At 49.0% G+C, this 21,000-nt stretch overlaps 1 protein-coding gene across 1 annotated transcript; it reads right to left on the bottom strand.

The window, feature by feature from the left end:
• Positions 1 to 292: 292 nt before the first annotated feature.
• On the bottom strand, positions 293 to 20,780 carry LOC115616325 (beta-galactosidase-1-like protein 2). Its single transcript, XM_030505393.1, has 19 exons — positions 20,652 to 20,780; positions 16,850 to 17,047; positions 16,549 to 16,617; positions 16,168 to 16,263; positions 14,935 to 15,043; positions 14,557 to 14,649; positions 11,721 to 11,802; positions 9,634 to 9,698; positions 8,621 to 8,705; positions 7,390 to 7,527; positions 6,979 to 7,059; positions 6,667 to 6,773; positions 6,148 to 6,294; positions 5,741 to 5,812; positions 4,766 to 4,844; positions 3,837 to 3,924; positions 2,274 to 2,388; positions 1,429 to 1,545; positions 293 to 985 (listed from the first exon to the last, which is right to left on the bottom strand). The coding sequence occupies exons 1-19, from the start codon at positions 20,732 to 20,734 to the stop codon at positions 899 to 901; spliced, it is 1,911 nt and encodes a 636-aa protein (XP_030361253.1). The 5' UTR covers positions 20,735 to 20,780; the 3' UTR covers positions 293 to 898.
• Between the last annotated feature and the right edge of the window lie 220 nt (positions 20,781 to 21,000).

Raw genomic sequence — 21,000 nt, 5'->3', positions numbered from 1 at the left:
TTTGAGGGACAAAAAGAAAACAGGACCCGAGACCCCAAGGTTTCACTGTGGGTTTAACTAGAGAGGATGGATGTGCTCTCCCACTTGCAGCTGTGTCTGCAATCCCTTCTATCCCAACCCAGATCTGATCCCTGCTCCTTTTACAAGGGGGAATTTCACCTTTAGGTGCTTCCCTGTGAGAGCAGGGTGGAGGGATGACTGGAAGGCTAACTTGTCCCTTCTCCTCCTTGCAAGCTCTCGGTCCCGCCTGGCCTGACACACACTGATGTGTTTGACAGAGGACAACACACAGTTCACTTCTTAAAACCTCTTTTCTCCTTTTTGAGAGAGAGACACAGACCTCCAGAGTAAAACTTAGTGGAAAAACAGCTTGAATTAAAGCCATTTGACAACCAACTTGGCTTCCAACAAGTGAACAAGTAAACGGCCTCTTTGCAGAGCGAGTTGCTGAGTTCTGCCTGGTTTTCCACACCTGGTTCCTCCCATCTTCACCACCTATTTTCTCACTATCTAATGATAGAAACGAGGAGGCCAATAATAACACATCTTGAAAGTCACTGGAGAGCTGAGCTCAGCTTTCAGTTCAGATGGTTTCAGTTCTTTCTCTCTCCTTCTGCCTCCAGCACTTTTACTCCCCCACATTCAGACTGTCCATAGCATCATGCGCAGCCATCCAAGCTGTGGGTCCTCAGCAGTCCAGTGAGATAAGCGTCCACATCCATCTATGAAACAACAGACCCCCTTCAGGGCCCATTCTCTCTTCTGAACTTACTGCCAAAGAGTAAATCCTTTACCTGGGTCTAGTGGGATTTAACATGCCCAAGTGCCTGGGCCATCACGTCCCAGCCATGCAACCAGGAATGTTCAAGGTGAACCAAACACGGGAAAGAAGCTCTCATCAGTCCACATACTGGGTCCTTCCTAAATAAGGAATGTCCACAGACTGTATTATCCTTCCTGCAGTGCGCTCCTCAAAAATGACAATCTGCAGAAGAAAGGGACATATGAGAGTTCCTCACACAAAGGCTGAGTTAGTGTTGGTATTTTGAGGAGGAAAAGGCACACGGTCACAGCAGGGAAAGGCGGCAGCATTCACAGAGCTCTGAACAGTGACTGGGATTCTTCTTCAGCACCACATGATGCTGAAAATGAACCAGCATCGAAGCAGGTTTGTCTTGATTTGGACCTTGATGGCTTTGAAGTTGAGCTGCCATCCTCACCACGTCTTACTGGCTGTCAGAGCCAGAACCAGCTTGAGAGCAGCACCCTCCCTCATCTCACAGACCTTAGGAGACAACAGTCTCCTTCCTCTGTGTTGCCCTGGTTGCAGCTGGACACAGGTAATCAATACAGGTATTTATGTCCAGCTCTTTGGGACCTGACTCGGAGCAGGATCTTGCATCAAACAAGCGAAGGGAAACCTCTCACCTCATTGCTCCCTTTCCATAACCAGGGGCCAGGAAGGTAGAGTGTTTCCTGAGGTCCAATCTTCCAGTAGCGGCCCAGGTTCTGCCCGTTGACAAACACAACTCCTTTTTCCCAGCCCTAGAACCAAGACAGCACACGGTTACTGTGGCAGCCGTATTGCCTGGCTGGCATTCCCGCAGGGAATTCAGTCTGCTTCACACTTGCATTCTTCCTGCAGGGTTTCTGCTTGCTCTCCCTGAAGGCAGGAACATTTAAGTCCTGTTGAACAGGAGTTATCCTTAATGTACTGATGAAAAGGATAAAGCTTCCCAAGATTCATGCTTGTACAGGAAAACCTCATCCTTTTGACAGGCACATCTTGATTTCTTCCCAAGCACAGAACATCTCCCCTCACCTATTCCCAGATGACAGAAATCCTGCATTGACAGCAAAGCATAAATGGAAAAGGGAGCACTACAATAATGATTGGCATCAACCCTGGCTTGAAGGAAATGAAATCAGAGAAGGAACTTGAGTAATACTTCATATCTCATCTCAAGTTCTCTGCAGGAGCAGCAATAAGCCTCAGAAGGAAGATGTGAATGCTAACTCTCATGCCACGTCTACAAAGTGGACCCTCTTTCCACGCCCCATTGAGGAGGCAGCGATAAAACCAGTGCCTCCTTTCTTTGTTGTGCTCTGCAACTAGAAAATAGCCTTTGTATGGCAGGAAGAAAAGACTATCAGTTGAGGAGCAGCTCTGCAGGGTCAGCACTGCATGTGTTCTCTCAGCAGGACCACCACAGACTAAAGTCTAGACTACCCAGCTTCCAAATCTCTTGATCCAGAAAAGACAAAGGACTTGCCTGTAGCTTCAAGAAAGTGTCCTGTGGCTGATGCTCTATCCACAGCCTTCCACGGAAAAAAGCTGGACCAACAAAGTAATCTGGGACCGCACTCCAGCCAGCGACACGCTGCAAGCTGGAAGAGAAGGAGCAAACACAGCAGGGAGTTGTTACAACAAGTTTGCTATTTCTTTGTGTGCCTGCAATGTCAAGCAGTTGCCTTCTAGTGGGAGGGCTTCATGCTGCAAAGGGATGAAGATGCAAATAGTCAAGGCAAGCAGTTGGCTGATCTCTCCCCTCCACTTAAAGTGTGCTGGAGGCTTTGTTATCCTGTGCTTGCCACATCACCGACAGGCCAATTCCTAGTACAGAGAGAAAGGATCTATGGCGTTATCACCATCTCTAACACTGCTGAAGTGCCCATCCTCCTTCAGATACCATGGTGCAAGTTGAACTGCACATGGCTGGCATGTGCTAAAGGAAAACCTGCAGAACTGACAGGATTCAAACCACACATTCCTGCCCATGTTCCAGGTGAGGAACACGGACACATCCATGTGAGTCTGCAGTAACTGCGGGCAGTCTGGCACCATTTCTTACCCGTGGCAACCATTTGGGAGCAGGGGACAAACAGAAGAGGAAGGGAGGAGTGTGGGAGTCTCACATGTTCCTTCTGACCCTTACGAAGTGCAGCTCTTGGAATCAGGGAAGTTACTGATCCAGTGCAGCTGAATAACTGGGGAGCAGTCAAACTAAAAGCCTTTCACATCCTCCCACCCAGTGAAGTGGCTCTGAGTTGATTGTGTTTTGCTGCTCCTGGGCAATTTCCAGTAACACACTGGAGTGTTGACTAACCTTGCTATAGCCTGGGTATGGCAGTTCACTTGCAGTCCAAGGGTATGGGAGTTACCCCACCAATACCCTTCCAGTAGCCCCCCAGCACCTCTTAAGATCAGCCTTAGAAATGTCCAGATCCCTTTGAAAAGCCATTTCATGGCCTCTCTCCTTCCTACACACAACACAGGAGCTGTGAGATCTCAGGGGATGCACATGTGTTACTGTGTGGTGTGAACAAGCTGCAAACAGCCTCTCTGGATGGTGGCCAGAGTCCACAGGGCATCTGTTGCCTTAAACATTTGCTAAGGTTTTCTCTACCTAAAACAGAAGCTCCCTGACTTCCCCCTGCTTCTTAATGTACTATTAGTAGCTTCCTAGAGTTAATCCATCTCTCGTGAGTTTAAATTACTAAATCACGTTGCTGATGTGATTCTCCAACAGAGAATCACAGAATCAACCAGGTTAGAAAAGACCTTTCAGATCATCAAGCCGAGCCCTGGCTGTGTCGGGACCCATCCCTTTGAGTAAGCCATGCTTTTACCTGCCTGATCTAACCCTGCTGGGAAGGAAGCCTTTAAGTCCTCCACAGTGGGAATACATTTCACCCGAAATCATGGGACAGATAAAGTGGCACCTACTTCACCTTGTGCTGCCTCATACAGGGAACTGCTACGGAGTAGATTTTGCCCTGGTGGTAAACAGTTGGTTTCAAATGAGGAAGAAAAAAGAGGTTTTGATCCCACAAACCTTTTCATGAAGGCAGGTTTCATCTCCAAGCTGTAAATCTTGAAGTTCCTCAAGGGGACATTATTCAAGAAGACATCACCAATTAAGCCTGCAAGAGCAATGGGGGTGATGAAGAGCTGAAGAACAGCTAAAGCTGAGAGATTTTCCTATTTCAATGTGAGGAACAGCAGGAGATGGAAAGCAGCCACAATCTGTAATGGAATTGAGTCCATATGGTCCCATTGTTCATCCAGATTGAGTAGGGAACATCCCTGGACTTTGGCCTCTCCACTCTCTCCTTTGCTTCAACTCACCAAGCCATTAAACACCCCTGAAGCAGAGAGCACTGTTGGCACAGGCAGCAGCCAGGGCTCTGCTGCATTCCTGGGTTTAGTTAGCTGACCAGCTATAGATTTTGCAGCAGTAAATCAGCTACATCTCTAACAGGCACAGCACAACATGCCATGGGCTTGAACATCCAGTGCTTTTCATCCACGGATCTTAAGATACCTTAAGAAGTAACTTACCTTTAGCACTCTCTTGTTAGATAAAAGTTATCCTCCATGCAGCAGGCAAAGCTGGGTCCTAATCCAGCCTCCTACTTACAGGGCTGCTGTTGAGACTGTCTAAGGAGCACAGAGGCGCTGTACACCTCTTCTGCAGTAAAACTGAGTACAGCCATGTGCCCAAGTCCATTAGTCTATTTTGTGTAGGTTTTGCACGTAACTCCCCACTGAAATAGAATCCTGGGGGTTTGACCTCTTTCAGCTCCACAACAGTGTGTCAGACTTGAACATTTCAGTACGTTCTGCTCAGCAGGGTGCAATTTGCTCCTCCTGGGATTGGGTGAGCTTTTAACTGTTGTCATCCTCCAATATGAAACCCAGTTCTACAGTGTTTAAACTCAGAGAACTATCTAGGACAGTGGGAGAACAAAGAACTTAACTTACCTTTTCTCTGCTCATTCAGTGCCAGGCCATAATTGACACGACCACGGTTCTCTACCAAGAGTCTTAACTGCCTGAATCCCTGTAAGAAAGATAAGGAAGAGCATCAGCTGGACCAGTGCTCAGCATGTGCTGTATCAGCCCTAATGCCTGGCTAATGGAGGTCACTAGATGTGTTTAAGAGAGGGGAGGTGGCACCAATACCTTTGGCAGTTGCAATTTGTCTGTTGAAAGCTCTGGATCATGGGGCAGGACAGTTATCTTCTACCTACTACAAGTAGTGATGCCCCTAAGGAACATTCAGCCTTTTCATAAAGGCTGGGTTTTTGCTGTTGAAATCTGAAGTACCATTTTGGTATCACCCACAGAGCCAGAAATGGAGTTTGACATAGTGCAGCTCATGTCATACAGCTCTCCCTCAAGTCATAAGAACAACTCCTATATCCAACCCACTCACCTACTCGTAGGAGCCACGCACAGCTCTGTTGACATGCTTCAATCAATGTACTAGTCTCACTGCCAACTTCTGCCAGGGTAAGACTACTCTCAGAGCTAAAAAGAGACATTCCCCCTCATTTTATTTAAGTCCTAAAACGTGAAAAAGCCCCCAAACCCCCTTAAAAGCTGCTTTGTGCTAAGGAAGGTGAAGCCTACACGGTACTTAATGTCTACAGCTGCAGTTGTAGAAGGCTGCAAATTTTGTGCAGCAAGGACAACAAGGACTTGAATTTTCTCCACGGAGAAGTATTCAAACCCCACTTCTCAAGCACAAATAGTCACCTGGCAGTGAAATCACCCTGTATTTCACTAGTGAAATAGTGTCTCGTTGGGGTATAACAACCATTCCCTGTGTCAGGCTACTGTTAAATGGATTAGGTGGGAGATGCCTTCCTGAGAGCTATTCCTCTTTAGCAGTCTTGGTCCTGTTACCCACATCCTATTGCTGTGGATATTGGAACTGAATCTCCAATCAGTTACCTGTCCTTCAGGAAGGGAGAGCTCCACTGTGTTGTAGTCCAGCTCACCGACATACATGGTGTTAACAAACACCTGCAGAGCAGAGCACAAGAGAGGAGAGCAACTTCTCATCAGTTATGCTGTTATAGTTGCGTGAAGTTGTATTTGGGGAGGAAATTGCCTCTACTTGCAACTAGAACTCAGTGTCACTGATTTAGTCCAAGTGGGGGAGGAAAATCACATCATCTCTCAGAACATTCAATATTCTGCTATTTAAAGACATAAGTTTCAGCAGACTGGAACCTCTACCTGATTTACAAATGATAAGTTCTCTTAGCTGAGAACTTCCCATGGTTGACCCATTTCCTGCCCACCTGCCAAGCCCAAAGCACTTACATCTGACTTAGGCTGGTCCCTCTGCTCCTTACCTGTGCTCGGTCACGGACATGGTTCCTTGAATGGAGATGGCCACCACCAAATATGACAGTCTCATAGAGCACATATCCATACGACTGCCCACTGCTGTCATTCAGATGCAGATTCTCCATGTTAATGGGAAACTCTGACTTAATGGGCTGCAAAGGAGAAACAGATTGAAGGGCAGAAATGGCCTCTCGGCATTGACGGGCCACCCGGAGGCAATTCAGTGCAGAGAGGTGTTCCACTCTGCCACAGGTTACGTTTACCCTGTCAACCTCCCGTTCAACCTGAACTACCTGTGACTCTCTGAAAGCCACAGCCATGAACGTGCCAGAAAAGGGAGCCAAGGACTTGCAAAACTGGACTTCCAAGAGAAGTAGCAGTAAAAAAGGTGAGATAAAAGATCTGCCTCTTTTGCATATCCTTGATAAAACATTCCCCAAGTTTATCCTCATGGGATAACAAGCACTAATTGCCCTTCCCACCTAAGGAGTGATGCCTTTTAGCATTAAAATCGGTAGTACTACCTGTAGAAGAGATGGTATCACATCCCAGAGAGAGATGTACTGATGCAACAGGATTGCACCATACGATGCCTTGCTTTCAATCACAGGAGGGAGAGGGAGAGGCTGGCCTGAGATGCAAAAAGAAAGAGAAAGATGGAACAACTCTTTGAGATGCAAAAAGCCAGCACAGATTTAAAGCCTCCTTTGGTTCTTCCTCCCATCTTTAGGCAAAGAACCAACCAGAGCCACAGGGCTCCAGCTAAACAAGCTGTAACCAGTCTCTGATTGAACACTGGAGGTAGGACAGTGACTTGGGTCTGGGTTTCTCCTTACCAATGATCACGCTGAAGAGCTGTCGGAGCTTGAAGAATTTGGATGTATAATCTCCAGCCTCTGTCAGCACAGCATCATAATCTGAAAGAGCAGCACAGATGTGGTAAGAAGCACACAGCAGCTCTGGGACAGCACTACTGACATGAGGCAAAGTTGTCATCTGTGACTTCTATTCCCCATTCAGAATGAGGGGATTCTCCACACCCTGGAATAGGTATGGAAAGAGGAAACACTACTGTAACCCCCCTTTTACACAGGTACTTGCTTCTGAGCTATGTTCCAATTCATCTCTCCATGACAAAGTGGTTGCAGTGATCACTTCTCAATGCTTCTGTCAAATGTAACCAGCCCACAGGGGAGTCTGAGCTGCACTCTATAGGTGCATGGGCAAGGCAGTGGAAGAAAACTCACCATAACTGGTGACATCTGACTTGTATTCATCAGCCTCCAAAGCACCGTTCATGAAGCCAAAGTTGGTGCCTCCGTGAAACATGTAGAGATTGATGGATGCTCCCAGTTTGAGGATGCTGGCTACAGTATTCACCATTTCTGTAAAGGAAAGGCAGTGCTAGGAAAGCCACAGAGCGAGAAGCGAGGCTAAACCTCCTCCAGACAAGCATTCTGGTCCTTGTCAGTCAGTATCATTACAGGGATTTGGACTGGGATACGGATTTTGCCCTCAGGAAGAGCAGCACATCTATTGACATACCAGGACATACTAATACATTCAAATACACCTCTCCTGTATGTGAAAAAGGATAAAGCTCATGTCCTTGAGCAGGAATTCTGCTTTGAAGCAGAGGAGTTGGAAGCACTACTCAGTCAGCCTCCTCTACTCAACCACTAATGACCCAATTACAAAGACAACTGCAGGAGGATGAGATAGTCATTATAATAGTCTTACACAGCTCTGCTTTCAGAGCTTCTACAGCATCTGGGTTAGATGCCCAGGAGGTTCTGGAGGGTTCGTTTGGGTTGGGTGTTTTTAGTACTACTTTTCCTTCCTAATGAGCTTTGAAACTAGAAAAGAAAGATCCATTTCAGAAGGTGTGAGACTTGCAAGAGGCTGGAGTTCACCATATCCCCACAAAAGGTAAACTCATTCTCTCCTAATGAGGAGTGCTCAGTCACTGGACAAGTACCGCTGGTGTGCTGGAGGTTTCACAAAGCTTGGGACATCTTTACACAGCACACAGCAAGTCTTCACAGGATTGAGATGAGCTCAGGAGGTGCAACTGAGGATTTAAATCAGGCCCTTGCCCAAAGCCCCTCTCCAGGTTTCCTGGAGCCCCTTTAGGCACTGGAGCTGCTCTAAGGTCTCCCCTTCAGGAGCCTTCTCTTCTCCAGGCTGCCCCAGCCCAGCTCTCTCAGCCTGGCTCCAGAGCAGAGCTGCTCCAGCCCTATGAAATACCTTCCTATCTCGAGATGTTTGACTCTCTGCACACCCCAGAACCCCTCTTTAAGAAATAGAAAGGAAAAAATCATCACAAGAGCTGCCATTCAGTGACACTACTGAAGAAAAGCCACAGCACAGCAACAGGACCTGCTCACTGAGGGGCTCCTGATTTCCAAAGCCTCCCACTAAGCAAAGGTTACAGCAGGGCACATTGTGTGACCTAGAGGAGCAGGATATGGTGCTCACCATCTGCATCAAAGACATAGTGAGGGCCCCCCCAGTTATCAAACCATCCAGTCCAATACTCCATCACCATCTTGGGCTGATCTCTCTGTATCAAAACAAAACCAAAGAGTTAAAATGGAGAGTTGGCTCTTCTGTTCAAATGCAGTTTGATGACGTGGTTTGCAAACGCTTTCTTATCAAGCTGGCATAATAAAAGCATCCGAGAGCTGTGAACAAGATGCTGTGGGCCTGCAGTGCCCACAACACACAAGCAAAGCAGAGAAGTCCTCTGCGAGGCACAAAGCAAAACCCACAGCACTCAAATCAGGTGCCACCAAACACTTCTGGATCCTGTTGTTTGGCAGAGCCAGACCAAAAAGACAAACCAGTTGTCACTGGTTTGCTCCTGGAAATAGACATTTAGGGATGTCAGCTTCTCAGTGCCAGCCCCGAGCGTGCAGGTGCACTGCAGCGAACGCTTGCCAAGGTACAACAGCAGCCCTGAGCAGCTTAATGCCTTTTTAATGCTGCACATGGTGCTGGCAGCAAGGAATTAGCCTTTGCAGGAATTAGGTCTTCATTAGAAGGCTCTGCAATTGCAGCCACAGAGCAATTGCTTCCCATTTGTCACAGCCTGCCTTAGCTCCTCTGGAATTCCAGCCGGCCCCATCCCACTGGCCGGGAGCTCAGCCTGGCTGGCACTCCCTCCTCATGGCATTTATTCCTAGTCAAGGGAATTCTGTCCTTTATTTCACAGGGGCTTTATCTGATGCCACATGGAACGGCCACATTAAGTGGCACTAAGGAAACTCATGTTTCATTAGGAGAAAACAACTGCAGGTGCCTGTAGGAATCTAATTGTTCCAGGTTCAGAGCAGCTCTTGGGAATGTTTAACCAATCCATCCCTAATAAACTCATCCAAGGAGGAGTTTTATCACCCTCTGGAATAAAAGGCCTTAACAAGGAAAAGATAATGTAACAGATAAAAGAGATCCTTCCAAATCGAGCTGACCAAAGGTCTCCTGCACCTTACCTGCAATGAGTCCAGATGTTTCAGCAGCCCAGGTTCCAGCTTCTGAAAGTTAACAGTGGCCAGTGCTATTGGGGAGAAGAAAAAGGGTTTATTCATTTAACCACATGCAAAATGCCTGAGGGGCCATTGGGAATCCAGCACGAGCTCAGGGGGACGTGGAGCATCTTCTGAACCACCATTACAACCTCCTCAGAAGTTTCCCATCAAAGCCTTCACTTGGGGTGCAGAATCAAACTGGACAGCAGCACACAGTGGAATACTTGCAGGCCATCTCTGTGGCTCTCATGTTCAGAGATACTAGAAAGAGAGCATCAGAGTAGCTCATGGGGTGTCACAAGCTTTAATTAAGAGGCTGTAAAGCACGTGGAGGTCCTCAGATACAAAGCGCCACATAAAGGCAAACTTATTAGCCTGGATGCCACGCTGAGCTTCCAGGCGTTAGGAATCAATTCCCACTATCTTAGAGCTTGTCGTGTCTGTGGGGTGGGTGAGAGAAACCACAGTACCAGTGAACCAGACAGAAATGGGAAGCTTTATCTGTGCTTCTGCCCTGTGCAGAACCAGCAACTACTGGTGTGTGCTGCCCGGGTAGCCAAAGCCACTGCATGAGCTTCAAGCACTGGAGCAGGAAAACCTCTCTCCAGGAGCTGATGCATTAGAAGACACTGATGTGGTATTAATGGCCCAGCCCCCGGTACACGGTTGGATTTAGCATTACTTGGCAATCCTGAAGGTGAACATGCCCAATTCTGCTTTTCATGCAGATTAACAGCACACCAGTGAGAACGGTGCAGAGAACCAGTCCCCAAAGCCTTCTCCATCCTTTCCACAGTACGTAGTTCTCACATACACACAGCTTTCCACCAACAGTTTCCTCTGCAGAGCACCAGACTGCTCCTGGCATTAAGAGGAACCTACAAGTGCTTCTCAGAAAGAACTCAGTACACCACTGGTGAACAGAATCAACAAAATCACATTCGCTTTCAGCTCCAGTACAGAGTCTTCTCTATTTTCTTACCCATTTCTACAGTGGGTTTTGTTCTCTCCCCTGTAGTGCTTCCATAATCTCCTTGCTGCTCTACTGCTCTGAGCCCTAGTTATTCCACACATCTGATTACTTGACATGTTGACTCTAATGAGCAGATTGTTATGACATCTAAGAGGCAAATTGGTATCAAAGAGCTCTCAGCATGCAACACGCTGGAAAAGGCAACTCCAAACACGAGCTCCGAGGCAGTAAACATTCCCACAGGAGATGGGGAGGGCTAAAGAGGGATTTCCACACCAGACCCGCGCTGCAACTCTCTGCCAGGGAGAGAGTGACTCTGTGTGGTCATGGCTGAAAACTGCTGCACAGCACCAGAATACATGTGAGAAGACACAGTACTGGTGTAGGGCTATGGGCTGAATTTGTCCCTCTCTTACCATCATAGAATCATGGACTGGTTTGGGTTGGAAAGGACCTTAAAGCTCATCCAGCTCCAACCCCCTGCCACAGGCAGGGCCACCTTCCACTAGAGCAGGTTGCTCCAAGCCCCTGTGTCCAACCTGGACGTATAAACCCTGTCATATAAAAACAAGAGGAGGAAAAATAGAAGGGAAATGTCTTTGCTATAATCATCCTTTGCATGAGCTTAGCAAATGATACCCTCCTTCACCTACCTACCAGAGGCTGTAACAGCCCAGAGCAAGCTGGCTGCGCAGAGAGGGCTGCCCCAAACCACTAACCTTACAGAATGTTGTATCTCTGAAGCAAGGTTTTGATGGACTTTTTCCTTCTCTTTCTTATTGCAAAGTGGGTATCTTATTCTTGAGTTATTACTATTAATAATACTATTAATAATGGCTGAGGTATTTGTTTAATATCTACTGAAATGAAGCAATAAAGAAGTAGTATTTCCAGCCTTTTAATCTGGTTAACACAGTTAATGGGTGCAGCTTTGTGAACTGATCATACTGCTCTTACCCAAAGGCTATGTTTCATCAGCTGCTCCAGGCAAAGAACAGTCTTACCCTGCTCTCCTCCAAGCACATACCTGCTCCAAGCACATACCTCCTCCAAGCACATACCTACTCCAAGCACATACCTCCTTCCACTAAGCCATAGGACAGCCCATTCTTGTTGTCTGAGGTCATTAACATTTCCACAATCCCTCTGTTTAGCAGGGCCTAAATGAAAAAGAGGAGAAGCAATTGTGTTATTAACAGCCTGAGTTGAGTGCTGGTCAGGGTATTAAAGCATTAAAGTACATTATCACCACCTCTGGGGATAGCTTGAAACTAGGAGTGGCTTGGTAAGAAACGTTATTCCTGTGACATCTCCCATTGCTCCTGAAGCTTCCCTGCCTCCTTTTCCCAGCTTAAAGGCAACTGACAAACCTTCTATTTTAGAAAGCTGATGCATCAAACTCCAGGATTTTATCTCCTCCTTCTGGGATCAGTTAAATAAAGAGCATCACTGCTTTCCATCGAAAGAGGGCTTCAGGTGGAAGAAGACAGAGCAAAGCAGCTCATCCTTCCTGAGTAATAATGGAAGCTGCTGTGCCAGTGAATGCATCACGGACAGCTCAGGTATCTGTGTTCTTGAACAGTCAAGTCAAAGAATTTACAGGTTCTCCTCTGTATGAAACAGGACTCCAAGGTTTTAAAATGCACGTGCACACACAAGGCTCTTCCCATCAGGACTGTTCTCTTTACAGAGCAGTGGCTCATGTTTGAAGGAGAGATTAGGAAACCCCAAATTCACCCCTCTTTTCCCTGTACCTGCAGGGAAGTCACTCCCTCAGCCTCAAGCAGCTTTAAAAACAAGCCTTTAGCCCCCTCATTCTGAATTCCTAACTCTGAAGTGGTGATAAAGACATTTATAGAAGATAAAGTAACCTGTATCACATGCAGCAACTGGCTCATGTCTGCTGTGTGTTCAGAGAAACCTCTGCATGTGGTACCAGCCTGCACAAAGAGCAGAGCGGAGCGTTCCACACAGCCCACATTAGAGAAGAATTACAAGACAGAGGTTAAACTCAAGCCCAATTCAGAGTTAGGACAACCAGGTTAGTTCATCAACCTGGAATTACTTACTGATACCTGACTGGATGCTGGTATCTGACAAAATCCAGCTACTGAGGGAGTGGAGTTTCGAACACAGCTTCTTATTTTGAGCACTGCATTCATGTGAAGTTTCTTGCCCTCTTTTTGAATACAAATGTAAAATGGAGAACCAGCAGAGAGCTGCCACACGCTGAAATGGCTTAGGGGATTTCAGGGCACAGCAAAGAAACCAGGAATAGAAACAGACCCAGGTGTGTGTTCAGCTAATCTCAGCTCCTGCTCCCTGTGGGGAGGGAGCTGCCAGTACACCCTTGCATGGCTCTGCACCCACACGAGTGAGGCAAGCACAGGGATTTCAGGTGTTCCATGAGTTGGGGGGGGTTTAATGGGCATATTCATTCCAGGAGGATTGCAACATATACTCTAGATGCCGATGTGAATTCATCAAGTTTCTGCATTTAAAGCCCAAACCAGAACAAAGAACAGGAGCTCCGTCTCACATTAGATCCCACTCCGACCAAAAAGGATGCTCTGCAAATCCTGCTTTGCCACAGTTTCATCTTTAACCACTGCAATAGGCTTCCTCGGATGCACATTGCACACAGCACCAGAATCTGATGAAACAGCACTGCAAAAATACACCCACAGGAGGCCTGGCAAAGAAATCTGTTCTGACAAGTCTGTGAGGCATCACAAGCTCTTGCATGACCGAGATATGGAAAAGCACCGAGTCAACACGCTGCTCAGACACAACAGAGTCCCTGTGCCCCATCCATGCAGGGCTCTGAAAGCCGGTTGCTTATATACTTGCCACTGGTGTGACACAGGGAGCCAAATTGATCTATTATCAGTTCAGATTGGCCATTAACTCCTTCATGGAGTTAATGTTGGCATGTACTTCCTATTGAACCTTCTGAGCAACGTTAAATCCCTCCACGAGATGGGGATAGTGCAGGCACTGCTCTAAGCAGATTAGGGCTCCTGCCACACCACTGATTCGGTGCAAGAGCCTCTCTATACCTTAAGCAACAGGGCAACCTGAGCCAGAGGGAACCTCAAGGTGAAGCTGGGGCACCCAAAGGGTTTCAGAAGGATCTGACAGTGCTGTGGCAGAAGATCAGGGAACATCCAGTTTATAGCACATGCACACTCGTGTAACAACACTTTTAAGCGTTCAGTGAGAAGAAATGAAACGCCAAGCTTTGTAAGACATGCTGCAGAACTTCAGTGTCTGCCTTGCAACTGTACTGGAAGCAAATGAACAGGTCAGGCTTATGTTAGGTGATCTTTAAGGTTCCTTCTAACCCTTAACTCTGACTCCGTGTGTTAGATCCACCGGGATAACCCGCCCTCATTGGGCACTGGCCAACTCTCCATCACTCAGTTCAGAGGCAGGAGCCAGGGCACAGGTTAGTCTCTGTTTGACAAGGGTAAGGGGGTCACTTGGCAAATTAACTGCCTGATGCTGAGCTCCAGGTTACACATATTTAGGAGTGTGCCAGTGGCTTGGTCACATCCAGGAAAGTCAGAGACAAAGAGAAACCTTTCTCTAATGTTATCTAAGAGAAGCAAAACAGGACCAGAAGGAGACAGCTTCTTCAAGGCCAGCTATCTATTCCAGATACTCCCCCATTTTCCTATCAGCCTCTTCTCTGGAAGACATAAGAACACAGGCTTATCACTACTGAGAGGGTCATATGCCACCTCTTCCACTCCAGGATGAAAGATGAAGGGAAAAGCAGCAGGATTATGCACTGATGCTTTCAAGGGTTTCTGAAGCCATGTTCCAAAGTTACTCAGAAGAAACAAAATACCATGAGGAAGGTGTTTAGGAGACAGATTCACCCCAGAAACAAGTAAAAGTGCCAACGTTACCATTTTAACATAGGCCATGTAGTTTGGGTCTTTGGCATAGGAGCCATACTCATTCTCCACTTGCACTGCAATGATGGGACCTCCTTTCTTGTACTGTTGGGAACAAAAGGGAGAAGTTGGTCACCAGGACCTCTAAGCAGAGGGATGGAAATCTCAGTGGCACTGGCTTGCAGGGAAGATGCAGGAGTCTCAGAGGGACTCAGCTCCACTCTCCCAAAGTCTGAGTATAACCAAACTTGTGGATCTGCAGAGCTGGCAGAGACAACCCCAGCCCACACTGGTTTGGATTTGCTTCAGCCTGCTGCCACTACACACAGCTCCCACTGCTCTGCACACAGTCCCCACTTGTGGACAGAGAGGGTAATGGACTGGACTTGCCTGAAGAGGGACAACAATAGGCATCAGATGATCAAAATAAGCATCCACAGCTTCTGTGAAGCCCTTGTATGTTGTCCTCAGCTGCATCTCCGGGTCCTGCAGTAGCCAGCTATGAGAAAAGCAGCAAAGAGGATCCATCAGCGCCTCCCGGCCACTCCAGGCTGGCAGAGGTAACACCACCCACCAACACAAAGCCACATCTGGGCAGGAATCCTTGACCTTCCTGCGCCACTGGCTAAGGCCACCGTGCAGGGATGGACACCCGAGTGAGGGGAGGACACCACTCACCCCTTGCAGGGAGTCCAGACTGCAACTGCCAACCTCTTCCCTTCTTTTCGGTCTGTATTTTGGGCTTAAGCTCCTTTCATTACCTTTCCCAATAGGATTTCGAGGGCTAAACTTACCACTTGCAAGGTTACTCTGGACCATCGTGCATCCCCGAGGGCACTCTGCAACCAAGTGCTCCCTCACAAACCTCAACCATCAGCCAAACAAAGCTTCCAGGAATTGTTCCCATGGTTTCTACTGCTCACTTCCAAGACTTAGTTTGCTGGTTGGGTGTTAACACAGAAAAGGGCAATTTGCTTAAGAGCAGGACAGTGCACTGCTGTTACACTGAGCTTGTACATTCCTCATCTCTGCTAAAGGAGGCGTTAACTAACAGTGCTTCCAGAGTTCTGGAAGACTCAACTCTACATGCAGCCCACTAGGCTTGCAAAATCATTGCTCTTTATCAGTGCAATGAGAATAGCACTGCTGTTCCCTATCAGAGTCTTCTATCTGCCTGATAAAGATATACATGGCAATACGTGCACTCATGTCACGTAGAGCTGGCTCTGGCCACACGAGCAATCCTGACGCACCTTCCCAGCTCCACTCCTGACCCCTCTGATGCCAAAGGCATTCCGGGAAATGAAAAGATTCCAAGAAGCAATCCCCACACATAGTGTCTCCACTAAGGTTTATGCTCCTTGATGGTGAGGAAAACAAGTGGTTCCACTGGGATCTAGTAACCAGGCAAGTCTCAATGCTGACGTCTTCAACTCAGCTCTCAAAGCCTCTTACCAGCAAGCTATGTGCTTTAGGAGAGCATACAGCAGGAGGATGGCCAAGTTATGGGTCAGCCAACCCTTCCAAATCTCTGAAGGAGGCTCAACTGTGTGATCAAGGGCTTGCTTTGGGTTTTTCCACCATCCCAAACGCTCACCTCAAGTGAATTACTGACACACTTACCTGGGCAGACCCCCGAGGTCCCATTCAGAGCAGATGTAAGGGCCAGGACGCAGAATCACCCACAGTCCATTCTTAGCCGCCAGTGAAAGGAAGGCCCTGGAGATCCAGAGAGCTTCATTACTGTCTGACTGCAGGCTCCCTCCTCCTGCACTCCTACTCCACCAGTCACTGTGAAACTCAGGTACCACAACTGCCTGCTGAGGCTTGGGCTGGTACTAAAGCTCTAAGTTCCCAGGACTCCAGAAGGAATGAGAGTCTCCATTGCCTGATCAAGGCACGGGTTTCACTTCAGAGGCTGGAAATGACATCCCCATCCAGAACCAACACACCCCCAACCCTCAACCCAAGAAGATTTGGAACGGAGCTGTCTGCACCACACACCTGAGATCCAGGTTCCTACTGAAGTCAAACTTCCCTCTGTCTCGTTCGTGGAGGTTCCATGGCACGTACCTGAAACGCAGAGTAGGGGCAGTGAAGGGGTGGGAAGGGCACTGCATTTGTGAAGCGCATCAAACCCCCATGCACTCCCTCTGTGAGATCCAGAGGTCACTCCTGTGCACGCTACAAGTGTCTATTCATGTGTCGTTTGGGCCTTTCAAACAACCGGGATCAAGGACAAAGTCCCACCAACCACTATGGAAGAGGCTGAACGTGACAGAGCCCAGGGAGGGAGGACACTTACGTTGTGAGGGTGTTCAAGCCACAGGCTTTCATTTTAAGCATTCGATCTTCCCAGTATTCCCTGGGGACTCGGAAGTAGTGCATTGAGCCTCCAAAGATGCGGAATGGCATGCCCTCCAGGAGGAACTGAGAGTGCTCTGTCTGCAAGCCAAGGGTCCTGCCCCATAACCGCAGAGGGACCAGCTCGCTCCAGTTAAACCTAGAAGACAGAGATAAGAGCACCCAGTCTGTAGGTGCTGTCCCCTGGGAGAGGCTGCTCACGTTCCCCTACCGGGCAGGATCAGCTCTGACCTCCTTCTTCAGCAAGCCATGCTCTTTGTCACATAGCTTTGTCAGAAGGCTATAGAAGAGATGGGAGATCTGCCCCCATGTGTATTTACTCTTCGTTTCAGCAGCAGCTCCCATCCCAAGCCCCTCTGCCATGCTCTACCACTGAACTGTGACACTGCTCCGGCGCAGAGCATGGAACTGACTCACCCACAACACAAGGTGGGCAGGTTTTCACTCCCAATTCCAGCAAACACTTCCCTAAGTTATTCCATTTAAGATGTCCCTGTTTTGCAGGAGGATGACTGATTTCCAGGTCCTTGTTCCAACAGCAGCTGCAGCTCAGTATCAATACCCTGTGGCCTCTGACACCTTCCAACTCCATGCATGGGAAACAAAGTCCCCTCACTGGGAACAGAGAACTTCTTCCTTAATGTAAAGAACCCCCCTGGATTATACTCATCCCAGGAAAGACAGAGTCAGCTGCCATCACCAGCTTCTCACCGCTTCTATTAGTATGTTATTTGCCAAAAGAACAGGAGCAAAGGAGATGCCAGGTTCCACAGCACTTACCACCTTGAGTACTCATGCTACCACAGCTCCATTTGGGTCGGTTCCTGCATGTAAGAAACTATTCCCTATCTGCTTGCAGTTGGTTTTGGCTGAAGCAAGAAAACAGTTGTATCAACAAGCCCAGACCCAAGCAGTTAAAACTGCCTCCAGCATCCCAGTTCCACAGCTCTGAATACACAGAGGAGTTGGACAATAGCAGCTTGTTCCTTGGAGACCTTCTCACAGCCAGATGTGAGGAATGAATTCCCGTCTCAAGAAAGCAAGAGTGGAAGGGAAATGCCTAAACCTCCAGCTGCTTTCTCTACTAGGTGCAGAGCAGGTATTAGCAGAGGGTGAGGACTCTCAGAACTCAGGGCTTACAGGGATTGCTAACCAGCAGCTATCACCTCCAACACAAGACAAGGAGACTAAAGGAACTAAGCCTAAGCCTTCCAGCTACTGCAGGGGCTGGCTCGCAAGCCCAGGGTACCTGTATAGCACAGCATTCTCACAGGGCTCTGAAACAACCGGCAGCAGGCACGGGTAATACCTGCAAAAGGAAGTCTAGATTAGCAACTGACAGCCTCCACCCAACAGGCGCTCACGTGCACTCACTGTCACACCATTGAGCGAGGAGATAGTAACGTATCCCGTAAAGGTGGTGCAGGAATAACAGAGCTGACATGAAGACAGAGCAGCTCAAAGTACGAGAAGTCGGCACGACATACAACAGTGCCCTTCTGCACAAGGAATAAGCCAGAGGACCATAAGGTGAGGCTTGGAAACGGCAGCGTTGCTCCCAAGGAGTTACTATGAGCCTTACCAGCAGGGAAGGTGGTTCTCAATCCATCCACAGGATATCCTACAGCTCCCTGCCCCTCTCCTAGAGCCAGGTCTTAGAGCCAATCAGCTCCCCAAAGAGCAGCTCCATCTGCTCTTGCTTGGTGGCAAGCCTGAGGTGGAAACTCAAAGGGCTCTGGAGACTCCAATTCTTCAAGATTAAGTTGGAATATCTCTCCTTTTCCAATCAGTTCCTGAGCCCCAACGTAACCCTGCCCACAACAGTGCTGCTAAGGCTGTGCTGAGGAAACACAGCCAGATAAAAATAAACCAATCACTTAAGCTCATCTGCTTAATCCTGGCCATAACTCGGCTGGCAAGTTCCCTACCTTACAACTCCCTGGCTCCAGTGGTGTCTCTCACCAAGAGGGACTGGTAGGAAGCTCTCACAGAGCTTCACCCCATTCCCCTGAGCTGGATTTCCCACTTGGGCTCTGTGCTTCCTCCGGAGAGCAATTTATAGCTCTCAGATTTGTTTTTCTCGCTTCTATAATGGCAGCACAGGTCGCAAGGAATCCTTTCTTTGTCTCTGCTAAAGGTTACTGCCCTACTTTGTCCCTCAGTAGCCTTTTCATGCCTGTAAAACAAAAGCCTAGCTGAAGTCCTCGCTGATGAGAAGAGATTTGGCTTTGGTACCGCTCTGCCACACACCCACAACAGCTAAAGGAGAAGGAAAATGAAGTCGAAACAAGGAGACCATTAGCTTGCTTTGCCCACACTAAAGGACAAGAGGCTTCAGAAGACAAGAGACTTCACAGTTAACCCCTAAGCTCTACCCAGACCTGCCTCAGAGGGCTCTGCTGTTTAGTCCAGGCTTCTTCTGGCCAGAGGAAAGGGAACTGCCTTCACTTAGGACTTGGTATCTGGTGGCAACCAAGGTCCTGTGCTGGTCAGGCAAGCCCCAGATGCATGTTCAACATGGTGGGGATAATGATCCCTGCATCTCCTGTACAGTTTATTCCCAGGTGGAGAAAAACACCAGGTACTGATGGATACGGTGGTTTACAGACACACTTTGGAGCAGGCAGACTTCCACCCTTTTATCAGGTACATGTTTGCAATAGTCCTCTGTGAAGAACAGACGTGGCACAGACCCAAGACCAGCTCTAAAAGAACTTTGCTTCTAGTTACACAACGACTTATCAAAGCTTTTATATAGCTCTGAGGAACACGTAGTTTCAGGACCCATTATAAATATCCAAGTTATAAAAGGGAGCCAAGGGATAATAAATGCCAGTTTATTATGGTGTGAGTTGGAAGGAACCTTAAAGCTCATCTAGTTCCATGGGCAGGGACATCTTCCACTAGACCAGGTTGTGCAAAGAATACCTACATCTGTTCTAGTCAAAGACTGTTCTATGCAAAGAGTAACCACATCCTCCCTTGCCTCAGTACGAGCTCCAGTGTTGGGGACTGAAGAGCTTCTGCCCCTGGGCATGGAGAAGTGCAACACGCACCCCTCCAGCTACAACACGAGATATCCAAGGAAGAGCATCACCCCCAAAACCAGTGTGATCCAAACCACATGCGGTTTAAGCTACAACCTTGAGCAACTTCTTGTTCTACAGGTGGGCTCCAGAGGAACAGCAAATGCCCTGGAGCAGAGGTGGCACCACCGCAGGCATCAGCCCCGGTCCCTGGGTACCACATGGACACAGGATCGAAGAACCCGACACGGGAGAGGCTGGAGCGAGATGAACGCGACAGCTCCAGAGGCGGGTGAGATGCAGCGGCGGGACTGATTTCCCAGCGGGAACCCCCCATCCGCGCTGCGATGCTGGGAAGCCTCGGGAGAGCCAAGATCGCCCGGGATAGCATCAGCCCAAGGCAGGGAGCGATTTATAGCGCTGGCAACCGGCCCCTCCTCGCCCGTTACCGTTTCTGACGGGCAGGAGCTGCGTTTATCCCCTGTGTAAGTCGCGCTGCAAACCATTCCCACGCTGCCGGGCGGGAGCGGGGCGCGCTCCTTCCCTGCGCGCCCCCATAGGGAAGGCTCTGGGTTTATGGCCATGGATTCCTTTCCCGGTGCCTCAATTCACCGTTTTCGCCCCAAAACCCCCCTCCCGTTCCCACCCAGCGCAGCCGCTCCGGTGCCGGCGGCAGGCCGGCTCTGGGCAGCACAACCCCGGCGCCCCGGCTCTCACCTCCGCACCAGCACCCACAGCACCACCGCGACCACCGCGAAGCCCCCGACACGGCGCTGCCGCCGCCCGCAGCACGGCCACATGGCGGCCGCGCTCCGCCGCCGGCCCGGCCCCGGCGCGCCCCCCCCTCCCCACTCAGCCGCCTTGGTCCGCTCCGCCCGCTGCTCGCCCGCTATTGGCCACCCGCCGCCTCGACCTGCCTCTGATTGGTGGCTGGGCGCCCGCAGGGCGGGGCGGGGGGGGGCGGTGGTCGCGCTGTCGAGCGGCGGGTCCCTGCGCCCCTCCGCCGAGCACCGCAACCGCGCTCCGGTGCTCGGGGAGACCCAAACCCACCGTATCAGCCGCTAAT

This window comes from Strigops habroptila, chromosome 17, assembly GCF_004027225.2.
Source record: "Strigops habroptila isolate Jane chromosome 17, bStrHab1.2.pri, whole genome shotgun sequence".
In the NCBI taxonomy this organism is placed as follows: domain Eukaryota; kingdom Metazoa; phylum Chordata; class Aves; order Psittaciformes; family Psittacidae; genus Strigops; species Strigops habroptila.
The sequence above is the reverse complement of the archived record's forward strand: the minus strand, read 5'-3'. Positions and strand labels throughout refer to the sequence as shown.

Excerpts from the sequence above, each read along its gene's own strand:
- LOC115616325 (XM_030505393.1), bottom strand. The coding sequence starts at position 20,734 with ATGTGGCCGTGCTGCGGGCGGCGGCAGCGCCGTGTCGGGGGCTTCGCG. Across the intron at positions 9,699-11,720 it reads CTATGGCTTAGTGGAAGGAG|CACTGGCCACTGTTAACTTT; the intron begins GTATGTGCTTGG and ends TCTCCCCAATAG. Across the intron at positions 8,706-9,633 it reads AACATCTGGACTCATTGCAG|AGAGATCAGCCCAAGATGGT; the intron begins GTAAGGTGCAGG and ends GTTTTGATACAG.